This window comes from Culex pipiens, chromosome 3, assembly GCF_016801865.2.
Source record: "Culex pipiens pallens isolate TS chromosome 3, TS_CPP_V2, whole genome shotgun sequence".
NCBI lineage: Eukaryota > Metazoa > Arthropoda > Insecta > Diptera > Culicidae > Culex > Culex pipiens.
Window position 1 is genome coordinate 55,953,623 of NC_068939.1, and position 22,030 is coordinate 55,975,652.

Here is a 22,030-nt window from a genome sequence, read left to right on the forward strand (position 1 = left end):
TCACATAACGCCTTGCCAGTTTTTAATGACATCGTTAAATTTACGTAAACCATCACCATTGCCATCAAAAGTGAGTGCTGGCCACATCCTGTCGATGACTTTGGTCAATTCTGGCATCCTGGCCGGGTCCTTCAGAGTCGCCACTGCTGTCCCGCTTCGTTCCCGCCATGCAGTGCCTCACCAGGCTGACCGTGGCCGGCACGAGGTAAATCACTGCCAGCGCCAAAAAAAAGCCCCCATAAACTTTGAACTGACCACGGGGCGTCAGGGCCAGGCCGGACTCCGAGATGACCACCACGGTCAGGATGGACTGGAAGACGAGCGCGACGAACGTGTTGATGCCGAACACCAGTCCAAAGCTGTCCTCTTGCAAATATTTGGCAACGGTGGCACTGTGTGGGATGTGGCAGTTGGCCAGTAAAGTTTTTTTTTCGGAAATATCGAGAGGAAAATTGGGAAAAAATAAAATATACGTTAATTAAAATTGGAAGCAACAATTTCTAGCACACTGGGCGCAAATGGCCTAGCGCTGGGTGGTAATTTGTTTAATTGAACATGTTGTTTTGCTAACAAGCCAACTTCATCGCGTCCAGGGATTTAAAATGTATTGCGCAACATCGGCAACTCGGTATCAATTGGGCTTTTGGGAGGGGCGTGCGATAGCAGAACAAATTGGTGATTTAATTCAATCGCACTCGTTGTTGTTGTTTTTGATGGTGGCTGTGCAAAACATGCAAGCTGGGAGTTCAGAGCGTGTTTTAGATGGTTATCGGTTTAATCTACAGTGTTGACAGCAGTTTCGCCATAAATATTGAGTTTGAGGGACGTCGAGTTTAACGTTAGTTAGATTTTAGTGATGGGTCTCGTGGCGCAGGGGTAGCGGCTTCGGCTGCCGATCCCGATGATGCTATGAGACGCGGGTTCGATTCCCGCCTTATCCACTGAGCTTCTATCGGATGGTGAAGTAAAACGTCGGTCCCGGTTTCTCCTGTCTCGTCAGAGGCGCTGGAGCAGAAATCCCACGTTAGAGGAAGGCCATGCCCCGGGGGGCGTAGTGCCAATAGTTTAGTTTTTTTAGATTTTAGTGATCAAACATTGTCGATGTTAGTTTATAGTTTCTGTGTTTTCGCGGAATCATTAAATAATATTTTTCAAGTTAGCATTTGTAAATATACTCTGCGATGCAAAACACGCTGGTAAAGCGCTTTTTCATTCTCTAAAATTGCACCTTAGAAAAATATGCACCGTCAGTCAACCATGAGATTTTCGCAGCAGAAATTTTCCACTGGACAAAGTTAAACATTCCACATACTGGACCTCCACCTCCACCAGCAAGAAACTCACCTGGCCATGGTTATCATGAACATGTACAGCACACCAAACAGAATGTAAACAGCGTACGCTGCCCAAATATTTGTTGAAAATCCCGAGTACAGGACCAATCCACCCTGCAGGGCGGAACAGCCGGTCAAGATCCACAGGGCCCACCGCTCGAAGAGTCGGTTCGCGACGTAGCCGGCCACGATGGCACTGAGCGCCCCAAACAGGGTCAACAGGGCCTCGGCCGCTCCGTTGTACAGGTACTCCTGGTCGGTGTTGATTTCTTGCCACAACAGCTGCACGTAGTTGGCGACCTGGATGAAGCCGGCCATGGCCAGTGACCACCAAAGACTCCACTGGACCACGGTAAGGTTCGTGTAAGCCGCCGTGAAGTGTGTCCACAGCAGATGGCCAGCCCGGTGACAGGAGAACCCAGACCGGGCCTTTGAAGTGACGGCTGAGGTTGGATTTACGTCGGATTTGAGCGCTGGGTTGTTGCTGCCGGCTATTGCCATTATGGACCCGGTCAATGGGTCGCCACCGCTTTTGTGGTTGACTGAAGCTGAAAAGTATTAAAAAACAGCACATACACAACACAGATGATTCAATTTTTGACCGGTTTCCTCGATAAACTTGAGCGAGATTATGTTTGGCCGGTGGTGGCAGGGATGAAATCACCACAAACAGTGACTGGTTTGTAGATTGTAAAGCATTATTCAAGCATATAAAAACATTCTTAATCAAATAGATATTTTTGTCTCTATAAGCTACCGTAAACTGGGGTCAATCGGGACACATCGGGCGAATTGGGACAGCAGTTTTAACCATATTGGTGCACAATATTTTGATTTTTCTGGTTGGTTTCGGTTAGAACAGACTCAGACCAACAAAATGTGTACATCCATTTCCAAATTTAAAAGCTTTAAGTGCTCTCAAAGCTGCTGTCCCTATTCAGACTGTAAATGTTTCGAAAGTTAACGGAACTACTGAAACTGAACTACCTAACCTTATTCATGAATTTTACTTGAAAAGCATGTTCAAATGAGATATTAATTGCCCTTATTGACACAAATTTCAAACTGCTTGGACTCACACCGGAAGTCATCCCTGCCAGAACCAACATCCTTCTTAAATTCAACCATCGCCCATTCCATCCCCCGCCACCGTTCTCATCTAAATTTGCTACAGCATAAAATTTCACCGTACTGGCTGGCTGGCCGGCCAGTTTCAATGAACATTGCGAGCACCCACCTGAAACCGTTGTCGTGGCCGCATCGCTTCCAATTTCCTCCCGGACTTCCTTTTCTCTTGTGGCGCCGTCGTCAGCTTTGTCCTGGCCGTCGTCGTTGGCGTCGTGGTAGAAGTAGACGCTGCTCTTGACCGCTGGCAGCACGAACGACCACAGCAGGGAAAATGCTTGCGCTGTCAAGTAATGGGTATTGTGTTTATGTTTTATACTTTTTTTTGTTTAGGGAAAAAAAACGAGAAGAAAAGTTTAGCATCAATTTTATGTTTTGGGGGAGAAAGTTGGTGGTTTGAGTGATTAAAGTTGGTTTCCGCTGTTTTGGCATGTTTGAAAATGTTTCAACTTGATGATGAAAGTGGAAATGGAACAGAAATATAATTTCTAAAACTCCCTGCGTTATTTTTGGGAAGATGAATTTCGCTGAAAAAAAAAACACCCGCAAACTCGAAAACAGATTTAGAGCAATTCCTAGTATGCCACATTGCATTATACTGGGCGTCATTTAGCTTAAATTTTTAGTCCATCTGATATTTTTGTACAGAGAACGAATCGTCTGCGAGTCATTGTGCAAGATATCCAATGTAAGAGGAAAGCACTCGGAAGGGCGGACCCAATTAGTGGTTTCGTGAGGATGGACACAGAATGGATAGAATGGACAAATTGAAGATTATTTTTTCAACGAATATAAATTGCTTTCGTTCATTTTTGACATTTTGTCATTTCCGCACGGTTTGCTCATTAAATTTGCATTTTAGGACTCATTTAAGGGCCTGGTCAGCACCGTGCTGCTGGTTTTATTTTTGGGAAATGAGAGTGACTGATAAATTAGGATGCATTACTTGATAGAAAGTTGATCAAAGCTGATTAAACTTTGTGCTTGGGTCATCGGCCATTTTTTTGGTGTGATTAGGGTTGAGGAGGAGTTGAAAGACAAGTAAAATTTGGAAATTAGATTTTCAGAAAAATTGAGCACTTTTAGAGCTAGAGGGTTGTTGTAGATGGGACATATTATTTGTCAGATATTAACGGTTCTTCGTAGGTCAATCAAACTCTAAATTACCTAAAATTGTGGCGTGTATGTTGAACATCTTTTTTTATCCCTTTTCAAACGGTAGGGTTGAATTCTGGAGTTTTTTTTAAAAGGCCCAATAAACCAAATTTCCATTTTTTACTTTTTGGGTGTTTTTGAGACCGCCTTGAGTCAGGGGTATTAAAAAACACCCAAAAAGCAAAAACTGAAAAATTGGTTTATTAAGCCTTTTAAAAAAACTCCAGAATTCAAGAATATTTTTTCCGAAGAGGTCAGAACATTACACGAAAGATTCTTCTTTTGAAGTTGAAAATTGGATCAATAGTTTCCGAGATATTGGTGATCAAAAATTGAGGGCTTATTGGGAAACACTGAGAAAATCTCATTTTCCAGTTTTTAAACTTTTGCATGGCAATATCGGTGTGGGTCTCGTGGCGCAGGGGTAGCGGCTTCGGCTGCCGATCCCGATGATGCTATGAGACGCGGGTTCGATTCCCGCCTTATCCACTGAGCTTCTATCGGATGGTGAAGTAAAATGTCGGTCCCGGTTTCTCCTGTCTCGTCAGAGGCGCTGGAGCAGAAATCCCACGTTAGAGGAAGGCCATGCCCCGGGGGGCGTAGTGCCAATAGTTTCGTTTCGTTTTCATGGCAATATCTCAGCAACTAAGGATCGTATCGCAGCTTTCTTAGCTTTTGAATCTATTTTTTTTCGAAATTGTTACCTAAAATGGCGAAAAGTTACCTAAAATGGCTATAACTCGGAAACGGTGCACATTGTCAAAATTTCACTAAAGTACTTTTTGATTGCTTATTAGATTTTACATCGAAAAATGAAGTTAAAATTTTTTTGCAACCAATAATTCCAATAATTTACTGATTAAAAACTGTATTACTCGTTCAATTTTTTTTCACGGAATCTGTCACCATTCTGAGATGAATATTTATATTACTATCATTTCTATGCTGTCCAAAATAGCAAAACAGTTCACCTTTTCATAAAATACTCAAGATTTTTGATACTCCAAACTATTTTTCTCTGAAAGTTCAAATAACTTGTCGAATGTAACCCATAGAGATATCATAAGTTGAAACAACTCGGAGTTACATTTCTTTTTTGAAAAAAATGTTTTTTTTTTGCGAAAATCGACGAAAAAGGCATTGCATATCTTTTTGCAACAGCCTCCAACACCCATACTCCCATAGATCAAAAGATAGGTAATTTGATGGACTATTAGCCTACGGTATTAACTTTTTGGCCAGTTGCAGTTTTTCTCATAGTTTTTCGATTTTTCTACAACAAATATTTTACAACGTTAGTTTTTGCCCTGTAGGCCTCCATAGCGGTACTTTTTGGTCTCAATTTTGTCATATTCGGAATCCTCGGAAAATTTCACGTTAGTTAGAAGTATTGGAGTTGTAAATTTGATTGGAAAAATTGCCATTTAGAATGAATTAAAATATTTTTTAACAATTTGTTGGATTAGGGGTGAAACAGGTTTTCGCCTACTTGATACAGCATTTGACGCATTGATCGCAGGGTAAATAAAATCAATTTCTTTTTTCAAAAATGTTTTATTTAATTATTTTTTAAATCAAATTTACCACTCCAATACTTCTAACTAACGTGAAATTTTCCTAGGATTTCGAATATGTCAAAATTGAGACCAAAAAGTGCCACTATGAAGGCCTACAGGGCAAAAACTAACGTTGTAAAATGTTTGTTGTAGAAAAATCGAAAAACTATGAGAAAAACTGCGATTGGCCAAAAAGTTAATACCGTAGGCTTATAGTCCATGAAATTACCTATCTTTTGACCTATAGGAGTATGGGTGTTGGAGGCTGTTGCAAAAAGATATTGAGGTTTTAAAAAAATCAATTTTTAACAGTAATTTGCAAAAGCTATGAGAAAAACGTCAAACCTATCCTGGATGTCTATGACCCATTTTGAAGTGCTTCAAAAGACCTTTCAAATGCATCTACGAGAGTTGGAATTGATGAAGTTTTACGAAAATACGAGCAACTTTAAGATTTTATAGGTTTTTTGGACCTCAACTTCGCAGCCCGTTTTACCCCACTTCCCTTTGTCGTAGAGGGCGCATATTTGGCATGAGTTCATCTCATGTATAGACAAACCAACGCTGAAAGTTTTATCCAAATCGGAGCACCTCGATACGACCTGTTACACATTGGTGAAAAACTCGTTCTTAAAAGCTTTTGATTACACAAAAGGTTCCCAACATCATTTTTTCAATCCTCTGCCATACAACAATTAAACATTTCAGAATTTAATTCCCATTCAAACGATGAATACCGCCTACTGAGTCTGAAAAATGGCAATTTTCGTCGATTTTTGCAAAAACCACTTTTTTCGAAAAATCATAACTCCTCGCCATTCCAACCGATTTGTATTGTCTTATATCCAAATGAAAGGTGATAAGTTGGCCTTTTAAAGAAAAATAATAAGAAGTTTCAAATTCTAGCCTAACATATGAAAAGGGCATATGAAACATAAAAAATGTCGTTTTGACGGTGTCTGGACCAAAGAGCCTATGCCTAAAAATACTTTTATCGGATTCCCCGGAAATTTTTACGTAATATTCTAAATAACAGGAGGAGTTCATTAACAGGATTCCGAGATATGATTTTTTGAAAATAAAATCCGTGTTTTTCGACGCGCCACGTGCAAAAACGGGAAAATGACAAAATCGACAAAAAATAAACTTTTTCCACTAAAACTACGATAACTTTAAAATTTCAGTGATGCCGTATATATGTCTGGGTATTAGAGTGTAACAAAAATGACTTTTTGGTGGGCATTCAAGGGTTTGTTCCGGTGGGCATACTAAGCCCAAATCCAAAATATGAGCTTGATTGGACGTAACAGGAGCTGGCGCTCCGCCCTTCAATTTTAAATGGGATTTAACCCGTAAAAAAAGATTTTTTCAAAAATGACACTTTTTGAGGCATTTTGGCCACCAATACGTTTACCAAAAACATCACTGGCGTGTTGGCCAGATCCTTGCGCATCTTTTGGTATATATAACATTGACATTTGGAGCACCCTGGAGCTCGGTACAGGCCTTCAAAGTTTGGCATTTTTTCGAAAAATCGGCCCCGGCAAAAAAGATATGCGTCGCGCCTTGCGACGCCCTAGACGCCATTTGATTTTGCCGGGGCCGATTTTTCGAAAAAATGCCAAACTTTGAAGGCCTGTACCGAGCTCCAGGGTGCTCCAAATGTCAATGTTATATATACCAAAAGATGCGCAAGGATCTGGCCTACACGCCAGTGATGTTTTTGGTAAACGCATTGGTGGCCAAAATGCCTCAAAAAGTGTCATTTTTGGAAAAATATTTTTTTACGGGTTAAATCCCATTTAAAATTGAAGGGCGGAGCGCCAGCTCCTGTTACGTCCAATCAAGCTCATATTTTGGATTTGGGCTTAGTATGCCCACCGGAACAAACCCTTGAATGCCCGCCAAAAAGTCATTTTTGTTACATCCTACTGGGTATATAAAAATGCGTCTTTTAAATGCGAAAGTTCTTCCAAGCAAATAAGACGTTTGGCCTTGATTGAAAAAATCCACAAAGAAATCCCTCGCACGTTTCAACCGCAACACCATGAGCCCAGACAAAAAATTCAACCCATAAACATTCCCACGTACGCATGTGAAACCCCTCCCAAATTGCTCTCAGTGGGACGTCTCACGTACCAATTTCGACTGCCGCCCGAAGACGGGACCAACCAAAGACCCTTCTTCCTAATCCGCCCATTAATCTCACTTACCACCGAGCGTGATGTAGTTGAGCTGGCGCAGGTCCATCGTCCCGGTTGACACGAGGGTTTGGCCGACGACGCTCGCCAGGAACCGACCGCTGAGGATGGCGGCCCGCGTGTTGCCCGTCACCTGTTGATACCGGTCCCGGCTGATCTTGGCGTAGATGTACGTGTAGTAGGCCACCTCCGTTGCCATGAACGTGCCGTACAGCACCTGGACCACCTGTTGGGAACGAATGGTAGGGTGTTGTGTGTGAGCACCGGAAGTGGCCTTTGGAGAGGGTGTTGTAGTACGTGTGTAGATGTTTGTTGGGAATTTGGGCCTTTTTTTGTCAGACGTGGACATGGAAAGGTTAAAGAAAATGGATAAGATTTTTTAATGGCAATTCTCTGATTAGATTGCAATACGTCGAAGAAGCCATCACAAACTCTTACACTTATTTGTTTTTTTTTTTTTTTCAATAAAACAAATAATATTATCATTGATTTTCAGTGAAGAGCATTTGAAGGACGTGCAGATGATAAAGATATAAGATGATATTTAAGAATAAAGATAATAATGTTTATGTAAACTTCAGTGCAACGAAAGAGTATACAGTAGGGAGGTGACAAATCGTGTGGGTCAACAGACAATTTCATTTCCCCTGTGGAAGCGAGTTCGTACAGAGCGGAAATAATTTGCCAGGCCGGTCAGTAAATATTTGCGTTGTTTACAAATGTGTATTTTCGGGAAACAAAACGAACAAGGGGGAAAACAATTTTCGCCCGAAGGGATATGTTTGTCAAAGGACTTCCGGTGGAGTTGACACCAACCCAGGGCTGGGAATGTTACGGGGTTTAGGAATGCTCGTGTCTGAGTGTTGTTTTTTCGAAAAAAGAATTTCCATGGAATTTCAACTCTTTCAGATGAATGATTTAAAATTCATTGAGCGGAAATAACAAAAAAGTTTAAAGGGATGTTTGGTGGAATTCCCAAAGCATTAATTATTTCACTTCAATCAATTTCCAAGAAAATTCAAACAATTAAAAGCTTAAATGATGGGATTGATTTGAAACAGTTAAAGTATCCAATGAAAAGAAACACATAAAAGGTTCTGCCCGAAGCAAAAACAGTAGTAATTAACGAAGCAAGTCACCTGGTGCCAGCAGGTCATTCAACGTCTCTTTCATACCTGCAGTGCTGCCAGCGACGTTGTCCACAGTAGTAGGGAGTATATCACGATGCCGACGCAGGCGGAAAATATAATTATCGACTTGTACCTGCCGATTAGAGAAAAGATGAAGAGATTAAGTTTATGTATCGAGGAGTTACATTATATGTAACTATGTGTAGCAAAATATAAGAGCGAACTTCAATGAGTCCCTTTTGGCACGTGAAAAAGTGCTGCCCAGACAGGGGTTTTGATCTGGACTTGCCACAACCGTCTGGTAGACTGCTGGTAATGAAAAATTAATGAGATAAAATGAGTACCCTGGGCATGCTGAAGGTTCATGAAAGAGAAAGGGCTTAAGGTAATTGACTAAGCTTGAATCAACTTCATGGGAGGTCAGGAATATTGACGGTGTTTATTTTTGGTGAATTTAATTATTGTATTTATAAGGGAAATTTAAAGGGACATATTTTTCACCAAAATATATCAGATTTCAAACCATTCAATTAGGATTCCCTCTCTAACTAGTCCAAAAACTGACTACACACTGTTACTCTTCAAGTCATCCCGGAATGCTTCGGGATCTCCAGACACAAAGCTCCCTCTCTAATCTTCACCACATGTCGTGTGGCATAATAAAGACCTAATGAAAACAGCTTTTCACACTCTTCCACTCCGTCGTCGTCATCAGCCATTATCGCCTTTTACCACAGGCCCTATTACACTCAGGTTTGCCTTAAACCAAAGCCATCACCCAGAGTGTCAAGATGATGTATTATAGGTTAAAAAGGTTCGAGAACTTTTATAAATAAACTACAAACATTTTTATTAAGAATTTAATATTGAAGATTAAGGCAAAATGTTGCAACAAATCATGTGAATCCAATATTTGTCTCTAATCCAACCAAAACTGGATAATCTTGAACCTATTCGGTATCAAAGTCCTCATTTATGAAAATGCACACACTCGACACACAACATAACACCCGTAACATCATGTGAAGCAACATCAACCACAAACTTTCTCTAAACGAAAACCGACCTCCGAAGTCCTCCAGCCGGTCGGACGTTGTTGTTTGTCCGGAGATTTGAAGCCCAAGTAAAACACTCTCATTATGGCTTGTTGGCTTGTATTAAAGTTTCCCCCTGGTTTTTCCTGGTGGACTACGAGACGATCGTAGGTGTGACGTCTCGCCTTTAGGAAGGGCTTTTTGACGGTACGGAGCTGGAGAATGTTTTGAAAACTTCGATGAAAGGTTTAAAAATGTTAGAATGTTGTATAAACTTTAAAAGGTATCATAATTTGTATATAAAAATAAAGCAGAAATTCGTGGAAAATCTAGGTTTGGAAATGAAGATTTGATTTGAATCTCCAAAATTTTCAAACTTATGGACCTAATCCTGCAACAATCTGATTGTAAAAATAGTTAAATTTTGGCCTTTGCAAATATTTTTTGAAGTTTATGTCGGTCCCCCCTTCATAATCGGTCCGAAAAATCAGCGTAGAAAATTCAAAAAGTGGTCAAAGACAAATTAGTAGGAAATTGGACGAGCTTTCAGAAAAAAATATACTGAAATAAAAAAACACGCCACTTCTAAGAGATTTTGCAATTTTTAAGTTTGAAAGTTAAATTTATAGGTGATGTCACAATTTTTATCCTTCAAAATTTTTGAGGAAAGAGCCTAAGATGTTACAAAAAGACTAATGAAAAATGCAGGATGGTATGTCTCTTCTCAAAAATACAAAAATCATTTATTAAACTGTTTTTTAAGTGGTCTAAACGCAAAAATTTTTTGAGAACCTATAAAGGGAATCGATTCCAATTTTACATAAAAGTCTCCATATTGACCATTGTCCTATGACCAATCCTTGTGTTGAAATGTTGGAAAAAATGCTTTGTTGGTGTTTTTTTGCAATTTCTATGGGACAGACTTGATTTTTCAGACTCGAAAATATTTTTAACGGAAAGTTCGTCAATTTCCCTTAAGTTTGTCTTTAATAGCATTTGAATTGAATGCATGGGTTTACTGATATAAGCTTAATTACATTGTTCATAACTGAAAATAGAATATTTTTTTCAGTGTGGTAGAAACCTGGATAGTAAATAAGTTTACGTAAACATTAAAACGAGTCAAATTAAAAAGTTGTCAAAGGCAAACCAATGGAAAATCGGACGAGCTTTCCGGTAAAAATATTTTCCAGTCTAAAAAATCAAGTCTGTCACATAGAAATTGCAAAAAACCACCAAAACCCATTTTTTTCAACATTTTTATTTTTAAAACCGCTGTATCTTTACAAGGATTTGACATAGGACAACGGTCAATATGGAGATTTTTATGTCTTCCATATTTTTGGCGTATAGACCACTTTGCAAAAAACCATTTTTAATAAATTATTTTTGTAGGAGAGACATACTATCCTGCATTTTTCGTGGGTCTTTTTGTCTTTTTGTCAAAAAATTTGAACGAAAAAAAATCATGACATCAATTCTACATTTAAATTTTAAACTTAAAACTTGAAAAATCTCTTAGAAGTGGCGGGTATTTTTATTGCAGTGTATTTTTTTCAGAAAGCTCGTTGAATTTCTTACAAGTTTGTCTTTGACCACTTTTGATACGATGCAATGGCTTCGAGGTACAGTAATTTTTAAATTCCAAAACACAAAAATATTTAAATAACTTACGCCCTTCTCAAATGTTATTTTAGAGTACAATTGGCTCCATATACACAACAATGGCTTATATAGGACTAGAATAACATGTCTACAAAGTTTCATTGAAATCAAAGAGGGTCGGGTACAAAAGTACCAGAAAAATGTACGGTTTGAGCTGGAATTGCTCAAACCACATTTGAGTGGATAGCTGACAATCAGATCAATGACAACTTCTCGAATCATGTTTCATAAAAGTGTCCAAAGCTTTGACTTACTTTAAACGTCTGCTCCCATTCCCTCCGCAATATTTGTGTGCACTCTTGCAAATATGAATTTTCACCACAACGAAAACATGCTTGAATATGCAGCAGTGCTGCTAGGGGTAACCAATTTTATGATGCTGCCAGTGCCGATCTCTTCAACATGCTGCCAGGTATTGATTTTATGCTAAATTCAGCACAACCATGCATGGTTTTTGCTTTTTGGAGGAGGAGTTGTTTGCTCTTCTGCTACAAGTTAACGAAGATTTAGATGCTAAAATGTTAGATTTTGTGTTAATGTGTTTGTATTGAATTGAATTTGATATTTTGGCTCAACATTTAATTTTTTTTTGTATTTTTGTTTTCTCTTTTTGATTCTCCCAATTGGCGACAATCATCCTGGCGTTGAAAGAGCCACAAGTGAGCACGGTGACCACCGGCAGCCATTATTTCACTTGCCACCATCAACAAAAACATCGACGGCTTTTCCTGTTGGCAGCCAAACAGCTGCTGGCAAAGCGAGAGAATCAATTCCGTTTCCTCTGCCTCAGCTTCCAATCCACCCGCAAAGGTGATGACCGCAATTTTCCAAACGATTGATTTTCCTCTCCCTCTTTCACCACTTTGGCCTCATCCTGCTTCTCGTTTGGTATTTATTTTTTTCCAAAAGTTTCAACAGTCAATAAATCCAGCCCTAGGCCGGCCAGAGCCTAGGAACCGTGACTGAACTTGACAATAGTCCAATTTTGGCCGCCGGCATTGACCATTTTCCCGGTGGAAAATTGCTCAACCGGATGATGGTGTGACCTGCCGGCTGATTTGTTAGTTCATCCCGCAGCTTTTGTGATTAAGCTTAGTGACTGGTAGGAAATAGTAAACCAACGACAATGGGAAAGAGAAAAAAGAAATCACTTAGGGCTTTGCAGCTGATTTATTACACAGGGGGGATTTTCACGACATTACTGTAGAAAGGCCTCTAGCTCTTACTTCATTCGGAAGAGTGCTATGGGAGGAACGGATTAGGGATTTAAGGACTGACGACGACGATGATGATGATAACCAGGCAGGGCACAAGCGAGAAACCCGGTGCAATGGCCATGGTGTAGTATTCAGCAGCTTGAATGAATGAATAATACATAATCATTCTTCGTCGGTTATCCCATGACCTTTGTCGTTGACTTAATGGTTTTACAATCCTCTTATTTTTTAATCCTCTTTTTCCTTTAATGCTTGGTTAAAAACTGTTCATAACTTATTTTTAATAAAACCTTTGGTTTATGCTCGAGAAAAAACTAGTTTGAATAAATTCAGTAATTGTCTCTTCCACTAAAATTACCGCAATTCATCGCTATCATCGTTCCTTAATTGATTTATTATCGCATTTTACTTTTATTCAATTTGAAATCACCTTTCCGACATTCCGACCAACCTGCAAAGAAAAAGTGTATCTGACTGCTATCATCTCTTTTTTTTGCGTCAGCAACGTGATCGCCTCCGCAATTGCATCTGATGTTCAGGACGATGTCATTTATTTGCCTGTAGTCAGTGCTGCCAGGAAAGAAAAAGTTTCGTTGCTGTTCCTTTGCTCCTGCAGCTGCCGTTGGCATCATTTTGATATCTCGCTTTGGTTCGTTCGACATTATCTCACCGTGCTGCATGGCCTGTGCTGCAGTTTGACATTTTGCTTGGGTCAGCGGAAAATTCCTGCTATTTCCGGTTGCCGGTGTGCTGCAGCACTCCGACCTCAAAGTTATCGGGATGAAAAACCTCGAAGCTTTTATGTATTTATGCGTGTTCAATTATTCAGTTGAACGCAGAGTTGCTCTGAAGTGAGGGCTGATATTTGTTTGTATCATTTTTCAAAAATGTTTTTTGTCGTTAAACTTGATTTAACTTTTTATTTGCAAAATAAAATAACTTTGACCATGCAGATGACCTCATCTCAGTTTCCAAGACTTCTTCAACAAGTTGTTCAAATGAATTTCCATCTTGAAAATGAGTTTCTTTGCAAAGTACGAACCAGAGCAAACTTTCTTCCAAAGCATCTTACAAATTGACGACCATTTGTCGAAATTATTCTTCTTTTTAGGAAGCATTCCTATACATTCAGACAAAGTTTTGCGATGACCACCGGAATTGCTGCAAACTCCGAAGGCCACCGGCATTTTTTCGCTCGAAATTTAGGAAGTGATTTTCAAGCGTAACAAAAATTGCTTGGAAATCTCTCCGGGGTGAGTTCCTTAATTACGCGCCACGGCTGGGCTACTCGCTGGGAAGTTTTCCCAGAACAAAAACAACTCAACCAAGTGACCCAAATGTGTTGAAAGCAAGCCTGCAAAAACCTGAGGACTTGTGCGATAGCAAAATTTATCTGGAACGGAAGGTCGTAAAAAAGTTGGGACGCACCCCAACGCGATGAACTTTATTGTGTGTGGTTAAACTGAGGGCTTTATTCGGGATTATGTCCGGCGAATCTTCATGCTGACATAATGAATTAAAACATGAAATTTTCATGAGCATAACTAATTCTCAAGCTTTTGGTGGAAATGCAAAGCGGATGTATAATGGGGATATAACCCCCAGACATCATTTAATTAAAAAAGCTGGATAGAAATATCTAGCCTGGACATTCTAATAGTATTAACCCTATTTCAAAACATAAAATCTTAAAGCTTTTGATAAAATTGACCAAATAGGATGCTTCCGGTTGCAAAAGATCTAAATTTATTTTTGAATTATAGTAAAAAAAGAAATACGTAATTTTCCTATTAAAAATACTTGTTTTATTAATCATGATTTCACTTCTTTTTTTGTTCACGTTTTCGATATTTTCCAAAAAAAAAACACGATTAAAAAAAATCATATCTCTGTAACGAGATTTTGCACCATGACACACTATGGTTCAGAATATGTCTGTGCTAGTCCCCTATAACATATAAAGAAATCGAAAATTAAAAATAAGTATTTTGGGAATTTAACTTTTAGAGCAATTCTCTGAGAAGGCCATTCGATTTTTTTTGTATGCCTTCGGTATGCCCAAAGAAGCCATTTTGCATCAGGGGTCGTGCATAAACCACGTGGCCTTTTTTTGGAGAAATTTTGACCCCCCCTCCCCCCTCATGGTTTTTCGTGGTTTCACGCCAAACCCCCCTCCCCCCTATATGGCCACGTGGCTTTTTCCTCCCAGGTGAAAAATCTTTAAAAAAAACAAAATAAGTAAAGATTTCAAAAATGTTTATCCACAAATGATGTACCGTCAGTGGTGGTGACTTTTGGTCAAAAAACGATATTACTGTTGTTATTTTAATACAATAAAAACATTTCAAATTATATCGAAATAAATTTTGTTGGGGAATGCTCCTGAATTTACCAACATTTTCCCAGAATATGGCTAGTATAATCACACCGTTCATAAATTCCAATCGTTTTAAAATTAACTCAAACTCACCCTTTAGAGAGGGTGACATTGGGTCAAACAGAAAACAACACCATTAAAACCAATTTAATAATATATAAAAAAAAACTGAAATTCACTTAAAAGTGTGAAAAAAGTATGATATCACAAAGTTTAAGGTAAATAATAACAGTATAACAATTTATTGAAATGGTACAGAAAGTAAAAAATACTCTCAACAAAACAAGCAACTTAGTAAAACATATGTATTCAAAATTATGGAATTGCAGTGCAATTAATTGCATCCAGAATAAATGTGCTTTAAGAATTAAAGCTATTTTGATATATAAACAGCATTCATGATTTAATTTAAATGCGTTTTAAAATATTTTCTTAAAATCGAAATTAATTAAAGAAAAGTTTTGTTTCAGGAAAAAAATAATTTCATTTTATTTTAAGGAAAATATCTAGTTATGAAAGCTCCTAGTTAATATTTATTTTATTCCAAACATTCATACAAATCCAAACTAAAGCAACTTTTCTTTTTAATTAGGCATGATTGATTCCAATGATTCAGTGTGTCCAAAAAAGTTGAGCTGTTTAATTTTTTTCTCCATACAAGAATCAGAGACAGGGACAAACATTCAATATTACGACCTTTTGAAATGTTAGTATTATTTTTTTTGAAAATATTGATTTCGAAAAGATCGGAAAATTTCACGAAAGTTTTATTAATAAACATTGAAAATCGCACCATTAGTTGCTGAGATATCGACAGAAGAAAATTATGGGTTGTTTGAGTAGTAAACATCCATTTTTCTGTTTTAAAATCTTTGCATGGCAATATCTTAGCAACAAGGCAACAAAGAATTTTCTCAGCAATTCAAAAATATTTTTTTTTAAATTAATAACTGCAACTAATTTTAAAAAAAGTTACCTAAAAATAGCTGTAACTTGAAAACGGTGCACTTTATGAAAATTTCACTAAGGTACTTTTAGATTGCAAATTCGATTTTACATCGAAAAATAAAATTGAAATTAAGTTGCGGTCAATACTTCGAGTTTTTTTTAATCAGTATTGATTCAAAAATTCATAACTCGAACAACGATTTTTTGCCCGTTCTGAAAATTTCTGAAATGTTGGCAAAATTTAAAAAAAAAAATAAAAATAGTGTTTTTTTGCAAATCATGTTTTAGTGAGAAAAAGTGAAATTAAAAATCAGCAAAGTAAATTACCATTTACCATTTTTTTTCAGTGTAGTCCTTATCCATATCTACAACTTTGCCGAATACACCAAATCGACCAAAAATTTCTTTAAAAAGATACAGATTTTTTTAATTTTCATTGCTGCCAAATTTGTATGGAAAACTATATGGACAAACTAATGATGCAAAATGGCTTGGGCACCAAAAAAGGTTTCAGACGGATTAAAAAAAAATCAAAAAATTAAAATTTAAGAATAAAGACCGATTTTGTATAGAATTGCTCGAAAATCGATTTCGTGTCTTTGGAAAATTTGTAGACAACGCGCTAAAAATCATTCTTTTAGTCATGGACATCCAAATTGTTTAAGTCTTACTCTTACTTTAAATTGATTTTGCTATCGACTACGTGTTTTGATAAATTTAAAAAAGATTAAGCTAAAATTTATTTATTATTTTACATTTTTTTTCAGGCATAATAGGCAATTATCTACGATTTAAGATTTTTGATCCAACTTTTGGTTGGAGATATTACCTCAAAATAAATACAAAAAAAAATAAATAAGTTAATTTTTCAATCTTTTCAATATCTTTGAAATTATTAACACTGGGACGCCCAACGCATGTCCCACGGATGCCAAAGCCTCCCTAAAACGTTGGAACGGTAACTTCAACTCACAGGTTTTCGGGCTTGTCTCCGCGGATTTTCGGGCGATTTTTTTTTATTAGAGCAAACAAAAGTTGGAACGACGTTTTTGATCGCATAAATTACAGATTTGATCATATCGAGTTCTGCAAAGTTTAAGGATCATCTAGACATCCTTATAATTCACTCAAAAAAATGGCCCGAGAACCAGCGAGTTGAAAGTACCGTTCCATCTTTTTTAATGAATTTTATTTATGTTGATCTTGACGGCATTGTATTGAAATTTAATTCACAAATTGATATTGGCATTTGAAAATTAAGTCACTCTTTAAAACTTAAATTATTTTAATGTGTCTATATATTTGAGTGGTTTTATCTCAAATATGAAGTTGAGGGTATAGTATATTTTCTCAGCTTAAAGAAAAACTAATATTTTAGGAAAGGGCACCTTTGGCCCCTATTTTTTTATCTTCAAATTAATTGAGAAACAAAAACAATGTTTGCTTGAAGCTCGTTTTTTTTTCTCTAAAAATCTAAAATGTTTGCCCATGTTTCTCTTTGGCTCAATAGATGGTCCCTATTAACATAAAAAAATACCTACAACTTTGACGATGGATAGTAAACGTGTATTTTATGAAATGTTATGTAATATAACAATCCGAATTGTGTAACCCATGAAAAAAGGAATATATTTTATATCAAAATATTCATCAAATTTTTTGGTGAATCTTAAAGTATGTATCGTTCGTTTTTTCGTTACTGGTTGTTTTTTAATGTTAGACGTTTCACTTGCAAATGAGGTAGTGAAACTGAAATTTTGCGCGATAATCCTGAAATTGGGGTTTTTAGTTTCTTTGAACTTAAAAAAATATTGCATGAGAGAGGAGATACAAGATATCTTGAGTTTGTTTTAAGTTTCAAAAGGAAATCTTTCGATTAAGATTCTTCGATCACTTATAGGACCAGCTACGGTAATTAGCTAAGATCTGAGATTTTGATTTTTTTTTTCGCAGAGAATCATTTTTAGACACTTCATTTATAATACATATTTAGTTTTTTGCCTTGTTACGAAAATCTTATAAAATTGTCAGCAATATTTATTTTTAAGTTGTTCCAAAATAGAACTATCGAAGACTACATCTACTTTCAATGCAAATTTGCAAGCACATTTTTAGCTACTTGATACCATCAACAAAAAAATGAAATTGTGTTTGCATTTTGGTACGCATTTTTTAGGGTATATTAACTTTGGATACTGTCTCTTTATTTTTTAACAGCTTTTAAACTTTTGCAAAACGTAGTTACATGAGTATTAAAAAGTGTACATTCAATTACAGGCTCAAAGTATTGATATATATATAATTCAATATTGAATTGGAAAATATTATGACATTGAAATATAAGTAATAATTTTAAACACAATAATTGTATGGTTTTGAAGTGTAACAAAAATGTATGCAAATAAGTAAATTCAAAGCGCGTATTTTTTTGTTTTTTTTTTATAAGAAAAGATTTTTTTTATAAAGGCCACGTGGTCAGCCGTCGTGGGTCTCGTGGCGCAGGGGTAGCGGCTTCGGCTGCCGATCCCGATGATGCTATGAGACGCGGGTTCGATTCCCGCCTTATCCACTGAGCTTCTATCGGATGGTGAAGTAAAACGTCGGTCCCGTTTTCTCCTGTCTCGTCAGAGGCGCTGGAGCAGAAATCCCACGTTAGAGGAAGGCCATGCCCCGGGGGGCGTAGTGCCAATAGTTTCGTTTTTTTTTTTCGTGGTCAGCCGTCGACCCCCCCCCTCCCCCCCATGGCTTTTCATGGTTTTTATCGGTCGGATTTCGGACCCCCTCCCCCCCCTAAGGAGACCACGTGGTTTATGCACGACCCCTCATTAGTCTGTCCATATCATTTTCCATACAAATTTGGCAGCTGTCTATTTAAAAATGATTTATGAAAATTCAAAAATCTGTACCTTTTAAAGGATTTTTTTGTACCAAAAGTTGCGTATTTTAATTACAAAAATTATACGATGTAGGTCGCCCTAATGGCCAAACAAAAAAAAATGCGGGTCTAATTATTTTGGCCAAGGAACCCCCAGAAAAATGTTGAGCCCCCTGATGGATGAGGACTACACCTAAAATAATCATTAGGGTGTTTCATCCAAAACCAAAAGTTCTCAGAATCAGGTAAACCGAGGTTCCCCTAGTAGAGGATAACCATAGGGACTCTCATGCCAAATATCAGCCCATTTGGTTGAGAATTGGCCTGTCCCCAGCGGTTTAAAGTTTACATGGAAATTACTATGGGATTTTTGTGCTTTTCGTTCAATCGTTCCTACAGGTCTGGGGACAACATGGATTCACTCGGAATAAAGACAGGTGTGTAGGGGATGGTCCAATGAACACATTCCAGAAGGAATTAGGCTTGTCCATTCTGTCCCCAAGGTGCGCATTGGGTCGACGTCCGGTGTCTCCAGAATCATCAATTCACCCTTCAAATGTACGCATTGTCCTTAGTATGCTATGACGGCTAGGAGAAAATTACGACGCCCCATGTCAGACGGTGAACATGTGGCAGAGCATCTACTCGAGTTTTGGCTCAGAAACATTCTTTAAAGTACTAAAATTATAATTATTGATGTTCCTGGAAGAATTTCAACTATTCTAAATAAAGTAAAATGATGATTTTGTGTTAATAATGCAATCGTAATTTTATCCTAGCCGTCATAGCATACTAAGGAAATGCGATGCTTTTGAAGGATGAATCGTTGGTTTTGGAGATACCGGACGTCGATCCAATGCGCACCTTGGGGACAGAATGGACAAGCCTAATTCCTTCTGGAATGTGTTCATTGGACCATCCCCTACACACCTGTCTTTATTCCGAGTGAATCCATGTTGTCCCCAGACCTGTAGGAACGATTGAACGAAAAGCACAAAAATCCCATAGTAATTTCCATGTAAACTTTAAACCGCTGGGGACAGGCCAATTCTCAACCAAATGGGCTGATATTTGGCATGAGAGTCCCTATGGGTATCCTCTACTAGGGGATCCTCGGTTTGCCTGATTCTGAGAACTTTTGGTTTTGGATGAAACACCCTAATAATCATACACGTTAATTTTTTTGTGATTTTAAATTTCACTTTTTGTCACTTAAACTTGATTTGCAAAAAAACACACTATTTTTATTTTTGATACACAGTCTTCTCGATATCAATGTTGCTCCATGTACCGATGAATTCTTCAGTCCCTTCAAACTTTCAGGCCTGAGCTGAGCTAATCTAAAATTTTGCTAACAGTAGTTAAATTTTTACATGACTAAACAGAAACATGCAAAAAAGTTACATTTCATTATTGGACGTTCTGGGTCCTCCAAAGTGTCCTGTAATACAGATATTGGAGACTACCGCCGTAATCTCTATTCCGGTTGTAAATAATTTCACTTTCTCATGACATTTTTCTTTAAGAAACGAAGCTTTGAAGGGTGTTTGACATTTCTTTGTTTTTATTTGCTGGACGTTGCCATGATTCTCTCCCATAGCTGGTTAGCAAGAAAAAACAAATTTCAATGGAGTCTTCATTTTGCATCGTTCTGCAAACTGATGTTTCTCTTCCTCGACGGTCCCTTGGATATTACAACCAGAGAGTCAACTGTATTTTAGGGGACATCAAATGTCTGTCAACTTTTCAGAAATTTCCAGAACGGGCAAAAAATCTATGATCGAGTTATCAATTTTTGAATCAATACTGATTTTTTCACAAAATTGAAGTATTGGTCGCAAATTTATTTTTTTTATGTAAAATTGAATTTGCAATCAAAAAGTACTTTCGTGAAATTATCATAAAGTGCACAGTTTTCAAGATTTTTTTGGGTAATTTTTTGAACATATTCGAAGTTATTTATTTATTGAAATTTGTACCCATGTATGCTCACTCTAGAATTTTTTTTTGAGAAGCTGAGAAAATAGAGAATTTTCACTTCTTTGCTTTTTTGAAAATTGTTGATACGACAATAAGTTGCTGAGATATGGCCATGCAAAGATTAAAAAACAAGAAAATTTATGTTTTCTCATTTCACTTGGCTGATCAAAAATAAGTGCCAAGTTGTTTTTATTTCATTACATTCCCAAAATCAGCTGTTACTAGAACAGTCTAATTTTTCACAGTCACTATAACTACCTTCGGGAACTCCCTTTCCCAAAAGGTACAAGCTCACCTCAGTATGTCCGTCACGAGGAACACCACAATCAGCACCGCCAGGTAGGTGTACGTGCCGATGGGGTACACATCGCGGTTCAGCTGCTCCGGCGTTATGTCCCGCCACTCGCCGGACAAAAACTCCGTCACGAACGGCTCCGAGGGGCGCATCTCCCGGAAGAACCCGAACGTGCACAGCAGCAGTGAAATCTTGAGCCATTCCCGCATCTCTTCACCACTCCAGAATGAACTGCTGTAGCTATGTTTGTCAACAAGGTATAGCAAGCTTGCCTGGGGAGCTTTGTTAGCCACAGTCACTGCACATCGGTCTCGAGTTTACTGCTCGGTGAGCACTTCTCGAAGCTCGTCGTTGTCGGTTCTTAATTAATTCTCACTGGAATCGACACCTTGAGCTATTCGCTGGCGACGCTGTCACACTGAATCTGTCGGTTTTTTTGTTCACCACTCTCACTGGCAGTGGAAAGTGTCTTCAAGACTACGCTGCTGCACCACACCGTTTCGGAGATTACCGAAGCGCTCCATTTGGCCAAAGCTTCAATGCTGTCAAACTGATAAAAAGTTACTTTAATTAAATGCAATTCACGATTCACGCCCGGGCTGATACCGCCGTAGTTCCAGACCTTCCGCACCGCATCGCGACTAGCAGTGAGTCAGAGTGAAGTCCACTGTGTCAGTGGGTACTCCAACGAGAAGGGTAAGAGATTCTAGACATTGCATTGTCTTGTGAGAAGCTTTGTTCAGCTCGACTCTGCTAAGTGGATTGATTGCACAGCGCGATGATGACTTTACAGCTCACTCACTCTCTCTCTCCCTTATCTAGTAAAGCACGTTATCGTTTTATAATCTCAGTATCGCAGCGCGGCCACTAGTAGAGGTTGGCATTGTTTTGGCGCTGATAAGGGGAGGCCAAGTCGAGGAGGATGAGATAATCAATTCATTCAATTATGAGATTACCAGTGGACGCGTCGTTAGGAGATAGCGGGAGTTGAGCAGGGTGATGTCAGCAGTGATTTGTTTTAAAATGAATTTTACTCTCATGAGGTTTATCATGTCGTCGCCATCGTGCTAACTTGTCGTACGTGCATTTTGGGCCAAATTGAGTTAAGAACGCCAATTTGTGCAGCTCACAATGCCTC

General features: G+C 38.1%; 1 protein-coding gene across 3 annotated transcripts; it reads right to left on the reverse strand.

The window, feature by feature from the left end:
- Positions 1-5: 5 nt before the first annotated feature.
- LOC120420371 (thiamine transporter 1-like) lies at positions 6-21,565 on the reverse strand. 3 transcript variants are annotated; one of them, XM_052710675.1, is made up of 6 exons: positions 20,893-21,565; positions 8,547-8,634; positions 7,384-7,597; positions 2,572-2,777; positions 1,345-1,882; positions 6-392 (listed from the first exon to the last, which is right to left on the reverse strand). In XM_052710675.1, exons 1-6 carry the CDS (start codon positions 21,091-21,093, stop codon positions 65-67), a joined length of 1,575 nt encoding a protein of 524 aa, XP_052566635.1. In that variant the 5' UTR covers positions 21,094-21,565; the 3' UTR covers positions 6-64. The 3 variants fall into 3 exon arrangements, with proteins under 3 accessions (XP_052566635.1, XP_039439305.1, XP_039439306.1); XM_039583371.2 differs by having other exon boundaries at positions 2,572-2,742; positions 20,893-21,559; XM_039583372.2 differs by lacking the exon at positions 8,547-8,634 and having other exon boundaries at positions 2,572-2,742; positions 20,893-21,561.
- Between the last annotated feature and the right edge of the window lie 465 nt (positions 21,566-22,030).

What these genes read in the sequence shown, in the direction of transcription:
- LOC120420371 (XM_052710675.1), bottom strand. Translation starts at nt 21,093, where the DNA reads ATGGCTCAAGATTTCACTGCTGCTGTGCACGTTCGGGTTCTTCCGGGA. An exon ending in CGTCGCTGGCAGCACTGCAG is followed by an intron (nt 7,598 to 8,546) that starts GTATGAAAGAGA and finishes CGTTCCCAACAG; the next exon opens with GTGGTCCAGGTGCTGTACGG. An exon ending in TTCATGATAACCATGGCCAG is followed by an intron (nt 393 to 1,344) that starts GTGAGTTTCTTG and finishes CATCCCACACAG; the next exon opens with TGCCACCGTTGCCAAATATT.